Source organism: Cucumis sativus, chromosome 6 (assembly GCF_000004075.3).
Source record: "Cucumis sativus cultivar 9930 chromosome 6, Cucumber_9930_V3, whole genome shotgun sequence".
Lineage (NCBI taxonomy): Eukaryota > Viridiplantae > Streptophyta > Magnoliopsida > Cucurbitales > Cucurbitaceae > Cucumis > Cucumis sativus.
Window position 1 is genome coordinate 22627458 of NC_026660.2, and position 20035 is coordinate 22647492.

A 20035-nucleotide genomic window follows, 5' to 3' on the forward strand; every position below is an offset into this window, starting at 1 on the left:
AAAAAATCACTAAATGACAAAATACATTATCCTTGATTTCGCTAGTTTGTCCATTTTGTCATTTTTTTTTTTAATTTTCCATATAAAAATATGTTCAATAGTTTTAATGTTTAAAATAATTATACTATTTCAAAATTAAATTTATAGAATATCTACCTTTTTATTATATTGTAAAAAAACCGACAAAGAGAAAAATAAATAAATAAAAACCAAAAAATGTCAAATATAAATGTTTATTTATTAATTTAGATTTGTTATTTTACAAGTTTTCTAGAAATATCTTAAACGTATATTGTTAAAGAACCGAGAAAGATCGAATTCCAAACCGGCCCAGAATAACGAGCACCAACCATTTATGCATAAATAGTTTGTTGATTCCTGCCATAAACAACAATTCTCCCATATTCTGTGCTGAGACTTTGATTCAGAATTCTCACAAACCAAAAACGTCTTCTGTTTCTGTACGGGGACGCCAATGCTGATCGATCAACGATGAAGAATTACAAAGCTCCATAGCTTCAGTATCATGAGGAAGAGCATTCCTACAATATCCTCCTAGGATAGGCTGACATGAATCTCCTGACTAACCAATTCAAATATTTCATCTACTCTGCAATGTGAAAACCTCTAATTAACAAACTTTTATTCATACAACATGCAGATTTTGGTCTTTGGACTCTTCAAACATGTATTTTAACCCAACCGCCTCAAGCTTTAGCTGCTAATCTATATGTTTCACTCTCAACTAAAAACAAACTTAAAAGAACTCTTGTTCTTACCTTCTTGTGTGTATGTTTACTTCTGCAAGCCACGTGACAAGATAAACCTGTTTCAACTTGCTTTGTTAGTGTTGTTGCAGAACACGTTGAAGGAGAAAAGAAAATGATCTGAGTAAAGTGATTTTGGACGGGCAATTTAATGCACGTCTGATGAATATTAACTATTAAAAGCACTGATGATGGATAAAAGAGAGGAGTTCAAAACCTGCAAAACTTCTGCATTTGGGTGTTGGTTACGACTGACAGTAGGTGCATTGGATTTATGACTTTTCAAGGTCGGATGGAGCAACTCGTCGGTTTCCTCGGACCACAAGTTGCACAAACGCAAGTTGTCGAATTCCCCCCAGTAAAGCTCTTCTGACCAGATCAAGCTTTTTGGTGAGGCTTCAGAACTAAGAGAAAGTAGTTCCATCAAAAGTAGCCGCTGCATCAACCAAGTAATACAAAACAAATAATATTACATAAAAGATTCTCGTACCAATGAAGTTTCAAAGCAGCTAGTCTTTGATTACCTTCAGATTTAGCTCCAACTCAAACATATGAACAAGCTCCTCTGCCAATTTCTCTGAGATTGTTTTCAGGGAAAAAATGGTCAATGATAAGTTTGTGTTCGATCCTAATTTCATCATGTTCATTCTTTTGAAAAAAAAGGTCAATGACAGAGACAAAGAGCGCAGTTTTATTATTAGAGGAGAATATTAGATGATGCAGATGCACCAATGTGATTAGAGAGTTTACACAACACCCCTAGTACTTAGGCCCAACATCGTAAATAACATACAATGCATATACAATTTAAGATTTGGGCTGCCAGATCAAAGATTAAAAGCATTCCATGATTCCAACAAAGAAGGAAAAAATAGAGACCTAATAGGACTAAGAAAGAATCATGCTTTTAGGCGGTGGCATATTGCTTTCGATGTTACAAATAAAATTGTAATCATCTAAGATGAGTAAGATCAATCATCTTTTATATATATATATATATATATATATATAATAATAAATAAACGGTAAATTTTATTCATTATGAACTCAGAAGTGTAAGCCGTGATTAGTGAGATCTTAAGAACTTCATACACACCAAAACAAGGGATCGTGAATAATGTAAACACTGGGATGCCACCACCATCTCCAGCATCTTCGTTGTGATTGTCCTCAGAGCTAGTAGAAAATTCTATGAGTGCACTATTACTTGATCTCTTGAAATAACACTTCATAAGTCTGCTAGCGTTGACCATCTGAACTACAACATCAACCTACAAAAAGCTTTTGAAATCACATATGTTACAGAACATTAGTTGAATAAGAAACCACAAAAATTAGGGGAAAAGGAGAAAAAAAACTTCTAAATTTTGCTTCCTCTAGTTATTGTTAACATTAGTTAAATATACTTTTGGCTAAACAGAAGCTTCAAATATTTCCATGAGTTGGTCATTTCTGGAGGCAGAGAGAATTAAGTTTGGCTTATGGCTTTCAAATTCCTCATGTAAGATAATAATCATAGTTGAAGGCCTAAAAGACAACTTTATGCAGCGCGAAAAGGAAATTAAGACAACTGCTCATATTGATCTTGGCCTAGTTTCTGATGGATTGACAGGAAAAAGAAAATCCGTACCATTTCCTTGAACGAAGATAAGAGTTTACTTCGATAGAGTTCCTGAAACAAGATTGAATTATACACAGAGAGATAGTAAGAAACTGGTATAGCCTTAGAAATTAAAGGAGGGAATTCTCCCAGAATCAAAATTCAAGCCCAAATGAAAGTTATTGAATGATGAAAAGGATCTCTATTTTCAGCAAAATAAAATTTTGAAAGGGAACTAAAAAGGAGAACAAAAGTTCAAATAGGAAATTAAAAATGATTAAACAAGGATTTAACCAAGGTGAATATATTTACCTCAGTATATCCCAATTCTAACAGAATCAATATGTATGCTTGCTAGTTATAAAAATCTCATCTGCTACTTAAAACTAGGAAAAACAAGCAAACACACAGATTGAGGTATATTGATGAAACTAATTTGAAGATGAGGTTAAATGACTAATGACCAAGTATTCAGCACAAAACTCTTAGGATACAATATGGTAGGGAGAATTTTGGTTTGTAAATCCCAAGTTAACTACTAGCACTAAAAAAAGATAGTGCCAACATGAAAGATTGTATCGGTCTCCCCATGGCCAAAAGTCAGGACTAAGCAATCAATTAGAGCAAGCTTAGAACAGAGAAGTATTGGTCTTGTAGCATACTAAATCACTAGCAGACCAAAAAATTTAAGCTATTAGTCATCACAATGAGGAATTGAATTTCTAAACTTTAACATATACACCCCAGGATTAAAAAGATTACGACATACGGAAGACTATCAGCTAAGATAAAAATTACCTGCTGCTTAGACAATTTCAAACAAGCTTTGTTTCGTATATCAATCATATCGCAGAGAGAACCCAGCTCCATAGAAGGCATGTACCTAAGTTAAACCATAGAACCAACAATAAAAGGCCTACAAAATAAAGATCTACCAATCCTATTATGCCAGAGCATATAGAGGAGTTCAGGGAAGTACTTCTCAGATAAATAGGCATTGACAATGGAGGTAGCATGAGATCTCCCGCTTGAAGAAGAAGAGGCCCACTGTTGTTTGAGTGAAGACAGCTTAGACCATTGATTCCTAATGTTCCTTTGTGCTGCTGGCCTCCATAGCCTTGTAATGGATGGAAGTAAAGGCGATGAGCCCGGTGTTGTAATGCTTCCAGATTTCAAATTAGTTCCTTTAGACGGAGGCGTAGAGAAATATTGTGTGTCCATGGAGTTGAGGGCATAAGTCTCTGTGATGCCAAAAACTATCGAAATGAAACTGGAATAATGGTCAAGCAGATCTTGAGGGTTCACTGCCGAAGCAACCAAAGAAGCCACAATTCCAAGGACCTACAAACAGTGATTGTCAACATATACATAGAAGAAAAGAAGAGATTTATGTATGAATGATCTTTTCGCAAGCACTTTTGTGACTAATGACATGCCCCACAAATGGATGAAATCTTAACATTTTGCTTATGTCATTCCATAATCGGACATCTGTTAGGACACTACCTAACAAGAATCAAGATTTAAAATATATTGTGAATTAAAGAAGAACTACAATATAATCCAAGTTTATGGTACTTGGAAACCCCTCTCTTGAGTGCTCTCACTCAAACCCTATATATCACTCCTCGAAATAGTCTGACCATCACTCGCTCATCCTCTTACTATGTATAAGAGGACCAGTAACGAACTTTCCATCTAATGACCCATATACCCCTTAATACTAACATACCAATATTCCTATTTTACCTAACAACATCCTAATCGTTCGGTTGAGATTTGAGAGCAAATAAAACCTCAAGTTTCATTTCATCATTTCAAGTTAATTTCTTAGTTGAGAAATAATTTAAATTACAAAAGTAAGAACCCATTGAAGCTATCAAGTGTTTCGTTTTCCTTAACATTCAGCCTATTCAAATTTAATAACTCAATTAAGTTTCCCTCTATTTCTCCCCAAAGAATATATCATTTAAAAGATTAATAACTTGTTTTTACTAATCAAATGAACTGATCATGATGGTTCCTATGTTTTTACTAAGGGGTCTATTTTGAAGTACAAATTACAAATCAACTCATACCATGACATAAAAAATTCTAGAACTCCTAGTTCTAATAGAGACCGCTTGTAGAATTTCAAAATATATTCAATTGAACATATAACTTAAGCCCATCAGGTAACCATTTCTTTTCATTTTTGGTTTTTTAAAAAAATATCTTTTTAGTTTGCAAATTTTAAATTGGTTTTTGAAACTGCAAATGAAAAGTAGATAAGAAAGCAAGAAACTTCGTTTTTATAGAATTATAGGTTTGATTTCAAAAGTAAAAACCAAAATCCAAATGGTTACCAGAGCCTTAACAAGTCAAACTTTTGAATCAAACTGAATCGCTTTGGTAACCATTTTCTCTTTGTTTTTGTTTTTTAAAACTATGTACACAAGACACCACTTCCACCTCTAACTTTCTTCCTTTTTATCTACTTTTTACCATTTGTTTAAAAAAATCAAGCTAAACTTTGGAGAAAAAAAATTATCTTTTAAAAGTTGGTTTTTATTTTTTGAATTTGGCAAGTAATTCAAGCTTGAAATGATGAGAAAATAGGCTTAATTTCCAAAAACAAAATGATTTACAGATAGGCCTTTATTTTTTGCTCCAAGGTTCCCCATTTGAGCACCCTTTTGAGGCATAGTGAATAATCCAGAATTGATCCTCATCCATAAATCCCAATTTTGTCTTCACAAGATTCAAAGGATTTTTCACCAAATTCTTTTGACCAATTCTTTCTCCTATAACTGTTCTGTTATTAATTTCAAGCTTAATTTCAGCCCTTCAAAACTTGAAAGGTCCAAACAAAATAGAACCATTGTTCAAGGAAGAGGAAGGACCTCGACTAGAATAAATAGAAATAGTAAACCCCACCAAAAGTTTGTCCAATGTTGAGCCAGCCGAAACAACTTCCCATCACAAAACAATAATCCACTACTGGTATCATAAAGTAGTTTACAGTCTTTTCATAAGTGAGAGTACCTCAAACAAAACCCACAAGATGGTTGGTTCTTTGCAGTTGTTGTGATGAATAGTTTGTTATTCTCTGCAGCAATGGTGCAGGAAGCGGACGGAAACGGTGACGGTGGCAGTGGCAGAGTAGTCAACAGTGCAAGAAGCGGATTGTGCTAAGTGTGATATTGCTAAGTGTGAGCGAGATAAATGCTAGGGAGACCCCTAAAATCAAACGCCATTTTTAGAGTAAAACTTGTAACATTAGGAATTGGGTTGGGTCTTCGGATTGTATTATTTTAAAGTGAAAATGAGAGTGTTTATATGCAAGTTCCGAAGACAACCGAATAAGCCAATATGAATGAAGGTTTTTCACCAATCTCCCCTCTCATTTTCACTTAAATAGATAATAAACGTACCAAAGCAAAGGCAAAATGTCATCTAACCATTCTAAAAACTCGAGCATAAGTTGTAGATCTTGTTTAAGTATGGTCATAAATGTCATCCAAAAGTTCCAAGTGGAGACTCATTCAAGCAATGCAGAAACAAAGTCATTTACCTTGAGAAAGTAATCCGATTGGTTTGTCCTCGAGGATAAGTTGTACACAACAACGCAACACAGCGGCAAGGTGAGAAAGAGTGACGATTGAACGCCGGCGACGGCTGAGATGAGAGAGGCCGAGACGAGAGAGTGAGTCAGATGATCGAAGCGGCGTGAACTTGATGTTGAAGTGAGGGGTGAATGTTCAAATTGGGACCTAACATTTTCTATTTACTATTTACTAAATTAATAACAAATTATTGAATACAAATTATTGATAAATTACAATTTGTGGGACTAAATTTAAATTTTGTTTAAAATAACAAAAATACTAAACTTCAACCATCCAAAAATTAAGAAACTAAAATTGAACCAAATTAGACGTTAATTTAAATTTTTTAAATAAATATGTTACGTTTTATAACTTAAAATAAATAAAATTAAACTCAAAACGTATAAATGCATATAAAATAAAAATTACAGAGAAAAAACAAAAAATATTATTTCTCCTTTTATTTTAAGTTTAAATTATATAAAATGCTAAATTATAAAATTTGTGGTTTGTGTAAAAATATATTTGTAAACTTTCCACACGTTTAAAAATACAAAAAAAACTAGTTTTGTTTGAAAAAGTATTCCTAAATTATTAAAATGTTTCATAAATACTTTAACTTAAAAAAAGATTTTAAATTTATACCTGTACAAACATAAATGGTTAAAAATAGTAAATTTGAAAAATTATCTCCAACATATATAAAAGATTTCATATTCTATCAATAATAGACATAAATATATAATAATAAAAATCTATTATTGATTAAATTCAAAATTTTGTTATAACTTATAAATATTTTAATTTATTTTACTATTTTTAAAAATGTGTATTTGACTATTAACGTCGTAGTAGTATGATAGTGTGAGAATTTTTTTATTTGACTAATTATTGTTTTAATATGTTTTTTTTTTAATAAAATATTTTGGAACTTCGTGAAATGTTATGTTTTAACCCACGTTTACAATATCTCTTGTATGGATGTTTGTAGAAAAAATTTTAAAAAAATTATGGGGATTTTTAAAAAAATATAATCAATTGTGGAAAATATTTAACAATTTAAAAAATATAAAATTTATTGACCAAAATATAAAAGATGTTCCGATCAACACATGATTAATTGGTCGCACGTGTATAATTCTTCCTATCATGATAGGCGACTGCTTAGTAAATGTCTACATGATCAATACCAAATCTTAGTTTAGGATCGTGTACCAAATATCATTTAGATTTGGTACACGATCCAAATCTAAACTATCTAAACTTTTTTGTTCAAAATATTTATTTTATATTTGATATCCAAATCTAAACAAATGTACAATGTTTCAAAATAGAAATGTTCCCGGAGTGAACACGGATGCCACTCCCCGTCCTCGGCCTCCTATTCCATGGTCCATCCTCACCAATTTTTCCACCCGAAACGGTACAATTTTTTTTTTTTTTTTTTGCTTTTTTTAATAAATAAATAAATAAATATATATATATATATATATATATATATATATATATATATATATATATATATATAATAATGATTTAGGTTTATATTTAAAGCGTAAAATGAAATGCAGCTAAAAAAGAAGAATAATCAAAAGGTGGGGTGGAAAGTTGCGGTAACCCAAATAAACTTCTACGAAGGCGCGTAGACTTAGTCTCTTCCCACCTCCCATTAAGTTTTCTTACTTCGTCTTCCCCATTCCATTCCCAAATACGTATTTCTTTTATCTGTCTTCTCTCTTTTCTTCCTTAATCCATCATCATGGCCAACGGCGAAAACCTTGAGGAATCCAGCCCTCTTCTTGGCAAGGTCGTTGCAAATGCGGATCACAAGGATTCCCTTCCTACCTCCACCGCACCACCTACCCCCGATTCCCTCCCTCCTCCCCCTCCCCCCCTCTTCCCAAACATATGGACGAGGACAATCGCGATGGTCGCTCTGATTATGCCTGGACTGCCGATGGCTTGCCGGTTCATGGTAGTGTGCTCGGGGAGCCTATCGGTCGTGCCCAATGGGAAACTGATCTCTGCGCTTGTATTGGTCGCCACGATGAATTTTGCAGTAGCGATCTTGAAGTTTGTAAGTCCTTTCGTTTCTCTTTTTTTCTCTATCTCTCTCTCTCTCTCTTTCTCTCTATTGGAATTGATTTTTTAAGGTGGTGGATTCTTAGGTTTTGGGGTTCTGTGATTCTTCTTTATCCCTGGTTTTGGTGTTTGAGACTCTGCTGATTTTTCAGCGATTAGGGATTGCGTCTGAAGGGGAATCTCTTTTTTCTTGACTATTCATTATGAAAATTCTCATTAATTTGAATTCGATGGGCCACTGATCCCATTTATTTTTTTATTGCTTAACGAGGAAATTAATCTGAAATGATCAAATGGATGGCATTTGGGCTTTTCAAATCTTCTCTCTAATTTTTTCCGGAAGATTGGATATTTGATATAAGCATGCGACATCTTAATATGCTAGAACTTGTTTCACATAAGATCTGGGCTATGAAGAATTTATTGGTCTCTAACACCATGCTGTAACTTATATGGGTGGTTTGGCATTGAAGATTGTTTGCCTGAGTTTTGTGACCATAATCACAGCCTTTATAATTAGTTTCAATAATCAAGTTTCCAATGTATATTTTATATAGAATTCAAAAGTCTTATGCCTAATCCTTAATCTTCCAATAAATAACCATTCTAATCCTGGGTGTCAGATGGCTTGAATTACAATAACAAAAGAAATTCTTATCTATCCTTGTATTTTCTTGGTTGGCATGTTTCTCTTGATTTCTCTTCAATGTGGAGGGTATTACTGTTAACTTCTTTTTATCAGGGAGGGATTTCTGTTCACTCCTAGGTTTCTACTTCGATTACAGAGAGAATTAGGGACTCAAATTTTCATATAGAAAAGGGATCAGTATGGGTAAAAGTTGAAATGAATTTAGAGAAACTAAAACAAAGTGACTGACAATCTCTGTTTGTGTAGGTCTTCTTGGAAGTGTGGCTCCTTGCATTCTGTATGGAACAAATGCAGAGAGAGTTGTGTCTTCTACTCCTGGGACTTTTGCAAACCATTGCATGTCATATTCTGGTCTCTACTTAATTGGAACCTCTTTCTTTGGTTGGAACTGTCTGGCTCCATGGTTTACATATCCTACTCGTACAGCTATTCGTCGAATGTTCAATTTGGAGGCAAGTTAAACCTACTCCTTTGATACCTGTACCCATAATCTATTATTGTCTCTGAATATCTGCAAACTAATGCATTGTGTTGGCTTATGACTTAAAATGAGACGGATGACTTTTGCTTTTACCTCACAATAGCTACTATGGGGGCATTGTTCATGGTCATCATTGAAGAACCTATTTATTTGATGCAAAAAATGTGGTTACGTTTCAATTCAATTAATAGGAGAGTTTATAAATTGCATCCCTTTTTTTTATTATGAGCAGGGTAACTGCGAGGCACTTCATAGGTCATGTGGCTGTTGCGGACTCTGTGTTGAAGATGAAGTTCAACGTGAGCACTGTGAATCTGTTTGTGACTTTGCAACTCATGTCTTCTGTCACACGTGTGCACTTTGCCAGGAAGGTCGTGAACTTCGTCGGAGGATGCCCCACCCAGGTTTCAATGCTCGTCCTGTGTTAGTCATGATCCCACCTGGAGAACAGTCCATGGGGCGTGGAGTCTGAGATCCTCCTCCTCCTAACTCTTTCATGTTACATGTAGTGGCATCTTGCTGTTGATCTGCAATGTATTGGGGGTTGATGACCCATATGTTAAGCTTTCAAAGGGGAAAATATTTTGACAAGGTTTTGTCTGAATGAGACGACATATCATATTTGTGGATAATATTGTTCTTTTATGTATAGAATGTGTTGAAGTATCATGGCCACAAGAACCAACTCTATTTCTTTTAGTTTGAATTCTGAGTTACGATTTGTATGTTTCTTTGGTTATATTATATCATTCGGATTCAAACATTTGAATAGCAACAAACTGAAGATGGGTAAGATAGTATAAATGTTTCCAAGACTAAATTTCATTTTGGAAGCTTGGAGGGGGACACGAAGGCCTCTGCTCTTCCATCTGGGAGAGGGAAGACAGTGCCTTTTTTTGGAAATCTTATCGATATGTGTGTGACTAACTTGCATGTGATAGCAGCCAACTCAAAAAGTGGCAGAATCTAAACTTGCATGTGATCATACTAATTTTGTGTACTTTTTTTATTAAAAAAAATAGGACAAATGGGATAAAGAGATTTAAACCACCAACCCTTTTGGTCCCCTATGGGCTAAAGCACTTGTTCTGTACGAAATACTACTTTCTGTAATCATATCGTAATATGTTCAGATTATTATATTGAGTGTCAATTTTAATTTTCAAATGCCATAATGTTTACTTACTTTTATGTGTGTTAGGATTTTGAGCTTTTATTATTATTTTTTTTTAATTTAATAAGACAATGTGGATAAGAAAATCTTAGGAAGGGCACCAAAAGGTTAGCATTTGATCAAAATATACCACATAAACTATGTTGTTATTATTTCTCATCTCTAAGGATACAAAGCGACAATAAACTTCTACTTAATATGTTCAGATTCTAACCAACTTAACAACATAGGCAAAACAACTCTTCAAACATTGAAATTCATTTGGTAGAACTTGTTAGTTCAACCAAATCAAGGACAGGCATACAAAACATAAGAGAAGTCTACCACTACACTTCTACTCTCCAGGTGCAGAGACACCTTGCTTCAATCTCTCCCTCTTCATCTTCTTTTTGGAAACTGGTTTCTTCTTTTTTGGGGGGAGTGTTTTCTGCGCATACATGTAGAGAGCATAGTTCCCAACAAGAAATGCAAATAGCAACCCACCAACTACAAGCAGCACAATCAGTCCTGGGTTGAATCCTCTTGCTTCTCCATCTCTAATCACATTCCCCTGTGAACCAAGCCCAATATTAACTGCTCATTACATGAACCACTTAACATATACAACAAGGAAAGAATTGTAGAAGGTGTAAAGCCCGGAAAGAAAGTTGATTGTCTTGTCAGCAGTCGCATGCATGGAGACTTAAGTCTTAACAGCACGTGTCGAGTTTAGACATATGTTGAACCAAAAGTTCAGAGATTTCAATCCCTACCCTAAAACAATAAACAAATATCTGATGTTTAATGTCTTATTTCTGTCTTGTTATTGTATCAGATTAAGAGAATTTTCCCCCCATGATTATTCCACAAGAATACGAAGAATACTCACAAGTCACAAGTGTAAGGGTAGCTTCAAAACACGAAAAGGAGATAAATTGTAGCCTTATTCCTACTCACCATTAATCTGATTCTCAGCTATGAAGGATACTGAGGATACAATATCAAAGATGCATAGAACATCCTCTAACAGTATCGAACAGATCAGGGAAAGGATAAATTAACAACCATTCTTCAATTTCAATTTCGGTCTAGTGTAGAATCGAATCAACAAATTCGTGTAATAACCCAACCCATAGTAGCAAATTTCAGTCCATGTTGAGGAAATTGCAAAAATGTGCACAATTTTTGAATTCTTTCCCATTCTACAAAGAACCCACTGATCACATGCATCCTGATCATCATTAAAACCTCTTTAAGGAAAAAAAAAACAGCTTTATTCTTCATGAAAATAGATCTTCGATTCCAAAATATGAACAAACAAATAAGAATACAAGTCAAGTACCGAGAAAAGTATGTATATAAGAAACAGAACACTCATTTACCAAAAGCATTTTTATAATGGTACTTGGAGAGCAGATCCCTACAAAATTCAACTGAATTATTTGCGACATTCAATTGCAGAGACAATCAGACCTCAAGAACGAAATTCAAAAAATGAGAGCAAATCAGAACAGCAAAACCTCGACAATTATAGGTAAAACTATCAAAGTAAACACATAGAACCAAGTCGAAATCCAAAGCTCGAGGTAAAAACAAGAGAGGGGAAAGGAGCATTAAAAGAGATCTCGACTTAGGAGATGAACAGAGAAGAAAGGAAATGAGAAGGTGATACTGTAAAGGGAGGTTACGAGTACCATGCGGTTGACGGCCGGCGGAACCTTGTCGCCGAAGTCGAAATCATCTTCCATAGCTGAAATTGAGAATGGGAGAGAGCTGGTGTGTTGTAGTTATGTACCAAAACGATGAACTGACGAAGCTTCGAGAAAAAATACAAAAGGAACGAAGATATGAAAATGGCGGATAGTCAGTGGATTTACGATATTTCCGCCCATGGGGGTTTCAAACGACGCCGTTCTGTTTATTGTTTTTACAAATATCAATTTATACTTTAAAACCACAATTCTACCAATTATACCTTCAAAATCAAACATAAGAAAGAGTACATAAACTATAATAAAAAAGAAGTATATAGATTTGATAATAAACCCACATCTCCCAATATTAAAATCTCATAGTTTCTAATACAATATGAAACGGTACATAAAAACCATATTGTAAATCACATAACCAAACTTCTCTCTCTCTCATATTTTTCCAAACCAATCATTTGTTGACACGTCGACAATCCTTTCTAATCTCTCCTTGGTCATCAGTGAGAGGGTTGTTCTCAGACAGCAAGAGCAAAGCCCTAGCAAATTGGGCCAGAAAGTAGGTGTTATTGGAGGCCATTTGTTGGACATAAGGAAGAGTTATTGGGCTTGAGCCCAATTGCTGATCCACTAATAAAAGGGCCTTGTGGTCCAATACATTTCTGTAGTAGTTGTTGTCCACCACCATTGGCGATTCCAAATCGTTTCTCGCGTATTGGACTGCCTTCGGGTCCGGGTCCGGGTTTGGGCACCTTTTTTGAAGATAAAGTGCGTGGTTCGGATCCAAAGTCGGGTCCACGGTCGGATAGAGTCGGTTCACTAAGTTTACACAGTGGACTCGACCAATTGAGTGAGCTCCTAACATATAAAATTAAGATTATATGGACTCAAATATTGCTCAACAAAACAGGTTGTTTTTTACCTCTAATCTCATCTACTTTCATTAGGTTTCTTTAAAATCTGACTTATAAATATGCATTGTGGTTATTTTTAAGAGAAAATATAACAAAAAGGTGAATTGAGATTAGACCTAAAAGAGCAACGGTAGCTTCAGCATCAATGCCAATATCTTGAAAGCGAGAAAGAACCAATGAAAGTGAGTCATTGTGATTTGGTATAAATTCTTCCACCATTTCTCCATAGCTCTCTTTGCTATCTCTTCTTCCTGTCTTCATTTCCATCTCTAATCCCCCTAACTTTTAATACCCAATATTACAATAAACTCAGTCCGTCAGTTCAAGAATATAAATGTAACAACGTCATTATTGGTTTAATAATAATTACCAGAACAATAGCATCTCTTGCAGCGAGAGCCATAATATCAGCACAGGAGACAGTGTTGGGGCATTCATTTTCAAGAACTTGTTTGATTTTGTTAACATATTTAAGATTTCTTATCCCAAAGCTTCTTGGTGACTTCATTTCTGATATAACTACACCTTCTTCATTTTTCATCTCTAATAAAAGAGATGCATCACATGACTGCATGTATTTAACAATTAAACAAAACAAAACAAAAAAGCATTAATAATATACAAAGAAAATATAATTCAATAGAAGATTTTGTTCATATATATGTATATGCACCTTGACCATGCAATCGTGGAAGAGATTTCTAATCCATGAAATGGCTGAATTTCCATGTTTTTGGTACAAGGAAAAAACTTGTTGTTTGATTATTTCCTCAGCTTGTGGGCAACTTTGGTTGTAGTAATTCACCACAAGTTCTTGGCTTTTCCCTGTAATTAAATATATAACGAACTTAAGAACAGCGTTTGAATTGACAAAAATTTAAAATAAATCTAAACAATGTGTCATTTTGGGTATAGGATATATAACATTAATAAAGAGTAAAAATGCATACCAACATTGGAAAGGAGGAGGAAAGATAATAGAAGAATCACAAATTTAATTGAGACCCCAAGAGACATTTTTACTATTTTTTTTCTTTTTCTTTTGGTTTTGGCGCATTAACCAAACGTTAGGCTCTTGCTATATAGTGAGAGCCATTGAGCTAGAGGTTAGTGTGAAAGAGTTTCTTTTTAAAAACTATAAATGAAAAGTGAATTTTTAATTATAGCCTTTTAAACGTTTTTTTTTTTAATAATCATAATAATTTTTAGGTAAATAAACACTATATGTGAATATATTTTTAAAATTTATTGTCAAAATGCTAATAAAATATATCAAGTAATGAAAAATTCTACGTTAAACTTGTAGTAGTGATTAAATTGAAGATATAATCGAAAGTTTAATAACTAAAATTAAATCAAGATAAATATTTGAAAGTAAAGAAAATTGAGTCAGCTATAGGTCAATGGCCACTAAGCCAAATTATTTGACTTTTGATGAACCATTCCATTTTTCCAAAATTCCAATTAAATTTCCATAGTGCAAGTAGCATTTGAAGGCAAGTCATTTATGTGATAATTATGATTATAATTATTATATTATATAGTTTATATGTGGCAGTCCAAACTTTGGAGGTTTCAAGTCTTGTGAATAGTGGAGGTAATTATTTTTACATTGACAAACCCTAGCTTTCAACCCATTGATTAAATAAAGAACAGAACAATATGATTGAAAACTATTGGTGGGTAATTATGTTAAACATGTTAAGTGATCCCTCCAAATGAGAGATTTGGGTGTGGTTGCATGTTTATTTGTCTATTTATATTCATTTATTTATATAACATGTTTTGGAATTATATATAGTATATTTTATAATGAGAAATTAAGCCATAAACTGGAGTTAATTTTATTTTTGTGTGTTTCTCTAAAATAAATAAATCTTTTTAGATCTTGTTTTCTAATTTTTTATATAAAAAATATATTTATGGGAACTCTTTTTCATTTTTCAAAAAGTAAAAAAATATTGGGAAAGAGTAAGTAAAGTCTATTTTGCCAAATGCCTAATTTCGTTTCATGATCATATAAGTTATATAAATAAAATAGATTTAGTTTTTCGTATCTTCAAAGTTAAGATATAGACACAAATTATATAAAATTGTAGAGATGGTTATGACGAAATTTTAAAGTGATATTTAATACATTAATTCCTAAACTTTAAAAAGAAAAAAAGTTTATTAATTTAGTTAATCAAACTTTCAATTTTATTCGTCTTCTTTTTTTACATATTCAACAAAAAATTTCTTTCTTAGTTTGACATCTCAAATATTAGAGCAATAAGTATAAAAATACCCATATATAATGCAACAAAATTATCTATATTAATAATTAAGTTGGTTTTAATCGGTTATACATATTGTTATTAAGTTTTCTATTTACATAGTAAATGTATTACAAACAACACATGCAGGCACAAACACAACACATCTTTTATTAAGCAAAAGAATTGAATTCATGATCATATTTTAAAAGAAAAAATAAGTACTTAAAAATAGTTTAAACAAAACAAACTATTTACCCATCCATATAAAGATAGTATTTTGTTTATTTTACTATTAAATAGTTTTTTAATATTCAAAACATGGTTTTTTTTTAAAAAAAACATTAATAAAAGATAGAGAACAAATAAAAAAATTTAGATGTCCCTAAGTTTAATTTTTTTTAAAAAATGTAAAAGAGTTAACTTTTAAACTACTATATGCTTTATTGTCTATTTCTCTGTTAAATCATAAATCCTATTGTATTTAAATAATTATAGCTGTCTTTTTTAATCAAACAAATTGGGCATTTGGTCTAGTGGTATGATTCTCGCTTAGGGTGCGAGAGGTCCCGAGTTCAATTCTCGGAATGCCCCATACTTCCTTTTTCACATAGCATATAAAAAATAAATTATTTAGTTTCAACTAAGTTTTATTTATGTTAAATACAACTATTATTTAAGTTATACGTATACTAAAAGTTGGTGGGAGACAAAATTTCACTTCGACTACTTTGTTTATACATACCCAAATCATTGACGAATCAAAATTTACTTATTAATAATATATACATTTCTTTTCTTTTAGTTAAAAAAAAAACTATATATTTATTATTATTATATACTTCTAGCTAATATTTTGATGAGAGGATTAGATAGATACGTGTCAAACTTAAGTTAAATTTTGATATTTTAGTGTATATCTATCCGCATTGCGTATCTTTTTCAATAAAAAAATGGTTAAATAGTTAATTAAGATGTGCACAACTTAATTAATTGTGATTTTAGTGTATCTATAAATTTATACTCTTGTATTTTTTTAAAAAGAAAAAAGGTACACAAAGTTGTGAGTAAATTTGGACATGACCAATTAACCAAAAATAAGAAAAATAATAGAAGAGGTTAAACCTAACTTGTTTTGAGAAAAAAACATCATATCGTAATCGTGTTAAGACAAACCATAGATGAAATCATACAACATTGTTGCTCCAAATAAGGTAACTTAAAAGCTTATTACTTCTTCTCTACTAGGGTAAGTTATATTAATTAATCAAAGTTGGTAAAAAAAATATCAAAACCATATAAAATTTACTTTTTAGAAAATAATATTCCCTCTTCTTGCATTGGGGAAGGCAGAATGAGGAATCTATACATTGCCATGGATTTGTGTTATGTCACGTCCTTTTCTGGTCGGACATATGCATTATAGTTACATTCTTCCTCCATATAAATAAATAAAATTAGGACTTCTTTTTTTTTTTTTTTTTCCAAATAAAAAGGGTTGTATTCCCCTATAAAAATACTAGTTTTTGTTTTTGAATTAAGGGGAAAAAAATTAATAATAGTGCAACAAAAATGCAAGAATTTTGGGGGGTGTTTTGTTTTTATATATTTGTGATTATTGCATGTGTTTGTGTGTTGATGTATAAAATATACATGTAGTATGTGTTTGATGAAGATTTGATAATTTGATACTAATAACCAAAGCAAAATCCAATTGAATGCTGCCAAAACATCTTGTCCTTTTCATAAAATTATAATTAATTTAATTCTCTCTCACACACTCTCACCTCTTTGCTTAATTAATTATTGCCCTTGATTTTGGTACAATCAGTGAGCTTAGGATAAGGGAGTTTCTTGCAAAATTAGTGGATTCAACCTAATCAAAATTATTGGTTCTTTGTTAATTATGTATAAATATGGATAAATTTTTAAAGTTGGAGCTATTCTTTTATATAGATGAAGCTATATCAGTTGATATTTTGAATTAGATGGTTATATTGGGAATTGTTCCTATTTTAGTTTTGGTTTATTTTCTTTAAGTTTCATTTAAAATTAAATCAAAGTATTATAAGAATTGAAGTGTATTTTTAAGTCTCATTTCATTAACAATTTGGTATTTTGAAATTATAATTGTTTTAAAAAACTTCAATTAAACACTTAATTTCTCATGCAACTTCTTTCATTATTATATAGATTTTATGTTTCCTAATTAAACACTTAATTCTCAAACCATAAATACTTAAAAATGTGGAATTCTTATGCATAACAAAAAGAAAAATTGAAATATATATATAAAAAAAAAAACTTAAATGAGCTAAATTTGATATTTATAGTATAAATAATTTTTTTGCTATTTTTAAAAATGTTCCAACACCACAACATTCTTAAATAAAAGAAATTTAAACTCAACCTAATTTGAGTGTGTTTTTAAAACAATTTCTTATACTAGAGTTACAAAGTTTTCGTAAGTATTTCCAACAACAAAATTGTTATTAAAAAATTGAGTGAGTTAGTTAATTTTCATCCTTTTTTTTGTTTGTAAATATATTGTAACAGGTGTAGGAGTGAGAATTTGAACACACGACCTCATATTCATAGGTACATACACGACCTCATGTCCATAAATACATACAAGTGACAGTTGAGCTAAACTCATGCTTGCTATTCTATTCTTCTTTTATTGGTGATGAAGAGTAATATAATGTTGTCTAATTTAATATTATAGTTTGCATATCACAATAAAAGGAAAGAAACCACAACCTTGGGTTACTAACTGAAGTGATGCACCATCCAACTTATTGAATGCTCCATAAACCCTTTCAATGGAAACTCTACCAACCAGCTTGAAAATGAAATCCCATGGCCTTAATTATTATTGCAATATATTAATACTATATTCTCCTAACTACAACAACTAAACATCTATACATTATAATTTGCTTAGTTAATTAACTTTTTTGTAAAGACTGTATTCTTTATATGTACTACCTTAACTATTATAAACTTTGGAAGGATATGTTTTGATATTATTTATGACAACCTTTAAGTATCAAATTAATTAATTATCTTTTTTTTTCCTTTCAAATTTAATTTACAAAGGGGTCAAATTTTTTGTTCTCATGGATTGACTTTTGTATTCATCAGTTGGTCCTCATCAATTGATCAACAATTACTAAATACAACTTTCGAGTAGGTTTAAATGAAGAAAAAAAATATTAATTAATAGATATTAGATTAGATTTTTCTAATTCTCAACCCTAATCAAAACATATCAAGAAGACTTAACTACTGGAGCCATTTAATTAAAACTATATATCTTTCAATGGGGGACCCAGAAATTGTTGATTTGATAATATATGGAAAAAGATATATAACCTTATGCCAATAATTTGAAATAATGCAGTCTTTAATTATAGGTTTTAATCTAATTTTCTTTGTTATTTAATCAAGATTTTGTTTTCAATATTTTTCTATGAATATATTCAAACAACAAAAATAATTTTAATTGTATCCTAACTTACACTAATTTAACATTTAGAAAGTAAAGACTTGTGACAAAATAAATTTTGTCGGAATACACAAATGAGACAATCATTTGATACATGTTTGGTCGATGAGAAATGTAAATCTCTACTAGTGATATATTTTTTATTGCAAAAATTGATTGATTACTATTGTACTCGCATGAATGAGGATACGAGTTTTTATAAGTTTGTCACTATATAACTTTTGCATCTAACTAAATTGTGTAGAATTAAAAAAAGTATACAACCAATGCATTATGATTCGTTGTGTGATAAAATTAAATGGGACTCACAATAATTCTTTTAATTTATTTTGCTCTCATCGACCATCATTTTGTCCCTACATTAAGTTTGGGTTATAATTAATTAACTTTAATAAAAGTCCTTTACATAGGTCAATAAAATTGTTATTGATCTTTTGTCCTGTGTCAATAACCACGAAAAAAAGGCAAATAGATTTGTGTTAAAGTCATTTTATTGATAAAATGGTTATATCGATCATATTAATATTGTCAATAACAGTATCGATAAAGAAAATTTTGTAAAAATTCATATCAATAAAAAGAGTTATCTCTTTCCATTACAAAAATACTATACAAACAACCCTAATTCTAATCAAATTACATTGGCAAAACAATCAAATGATCTTCCTGATTCATATATATCAATAGAAACTGTGTTGGAAAAACAATCAAAATATCAAATTACCTTTATGATTCATATGTCAAGAAACTCATCATGAGTATACTAATTTTGATTACAAACGAGTAACATCGCCTAAATCTTAACCTTCTGTAAGAAATAAGGGTCAAATTTGAACAAAAAGGAGATATTTGAATATATGATTATTAAGAGGAGGGAAATGAAATGATGGAAACTACAGAAATGAGCAGTGAAAAATAGGACCCAACACAGTTGTTCCCTCAGTGTCATAGTCACAGAGGTATCACGGACTGTCCTATCACTTTTGCATCGGGAAACCCTAACCCCCTTTTTTCTTTTTTTTTTTTTTATCTAATCTTCTTATCTTAAATAATAAAAGAAAAACAACATCCCATTATAATACATATCTTCAAACTTCTTCTTTCTTTTATAAACCTTTCAAATTTTTCGTTTAAAGAAATCATATTTTGTCTACAATTTAAAAATATATATTTATGAAATTTGTGAAGAGTTTGTAAGAGTTTATGACAGTACTTTTCATATTCACAATATTAATGAACATCTATTAGTTTAGTAGTATATAATTTATAGAATTCAAAACTTTTCAATATTTCTAACACCTCCTATCATTTATAGTTTTTTTAAAATATA

At 31.5% G+C, this 20035-nt stretch overlaps 4 protein-coding genes and 1 non-coding gene across 5 annotated transcripts; 2 read left to right on the plus strand and 3 right to left on the minus strand.

Moving 5' to 3' along the window:
• Positions 1-217: 217 nt before the first annotated feature.
• Positions 218-6114, minus strand: LOC101220918. The gene is made up of 9 exons (XM_011659343.2): positions 5921-6114; positions 3347-3708; positions 3166-3250; positions 2398-2439; positions 1864-2038; positions 1292-1344; positions 985-1203; positions 780-826; positions 218-610 (listed from the first exon to the last, which is right to left on the minus strand). The coding sequence occupies exons 2-9, from the start codon at positions 3586-3588 to the stop codon at positions 556-558; spliced, it is 918 nt and encodes a 305-aa protein (XP_011657645.1). The 5' UTR covers positions 3589-3708; positions 5921-6114; the 3' UTR covers positions 218-555.
• A 1437-nt stretch (positions 6115-7551) lies between these two features.
• Positions 7552-9927, plus strand: LOC101213677 (cell number regulator 8). Its single transcript, XM_004143190.3, has 3 exons — positions 7552-8031; positions 8932-9137; positions 9399-9927. Exons 1-3 carry the CDS (start codon positions 7863-7865, stop codon positions 9636-9638), a joined length of 615 nt encoding a protein of 204 aa, XP_004143238.2. The 5' UTR covers positions 7552-7862; the 3' UTR covers positions 9639-9927.
• A 527-nt stretch (positions 9928-10454) lies between these two features.
• On the minus strand, positions 10455-12427 carry LOC101213922 (DNA-binding protein S1FA). The gene is made up of 2 exons (XM_004143191.3): positions 12014-12427; positions 10455-10890 (listed from the first exon to the last, which is right to left on the minus strand). Exons 1-2 carry the CDS (start codon positions 12065-12067, stop codon positions 10675-10677), a joined length of 270 nt encoding a protein of 89 aa, XP_004143239.1. The 5' UTR covers positions 12068-12427; the 3' UTR covers positions 10455-10674.
• On the minus strand, positions 12329-13977 carry LOC101221151 (peroxidase 21). The gene is made up of 5 exons (XM_004143304.3): positions 13893-13977; positions 13616-13767; positions 13313-13510; positions 13059-13224; positions 12329-12886 (listed from the first exon to the last, which is right to left on the minus strand). Exons 1-5 carry the CDS (start codon positions 13957-13959, stop codon positions 12483-12485), a joined length of 987 nt encoding a protein of 328 aa, XP_004143352.1. The 5' UTR covers positions 13960-13977; the 3' UTR covers positions 12329-12482.
• A 1742-nt stretch (positions 13978-15719) lies between these two features.
• On the plus strand, positions 15720-15791 carry TRNAP-AGG. Its single transcript has one exon. It is a non-coding gene; the product is annotated as a tRNA-Pro (tRNA).
• Positions 15792-20035: the final 4244 nt, after the last annotated feature.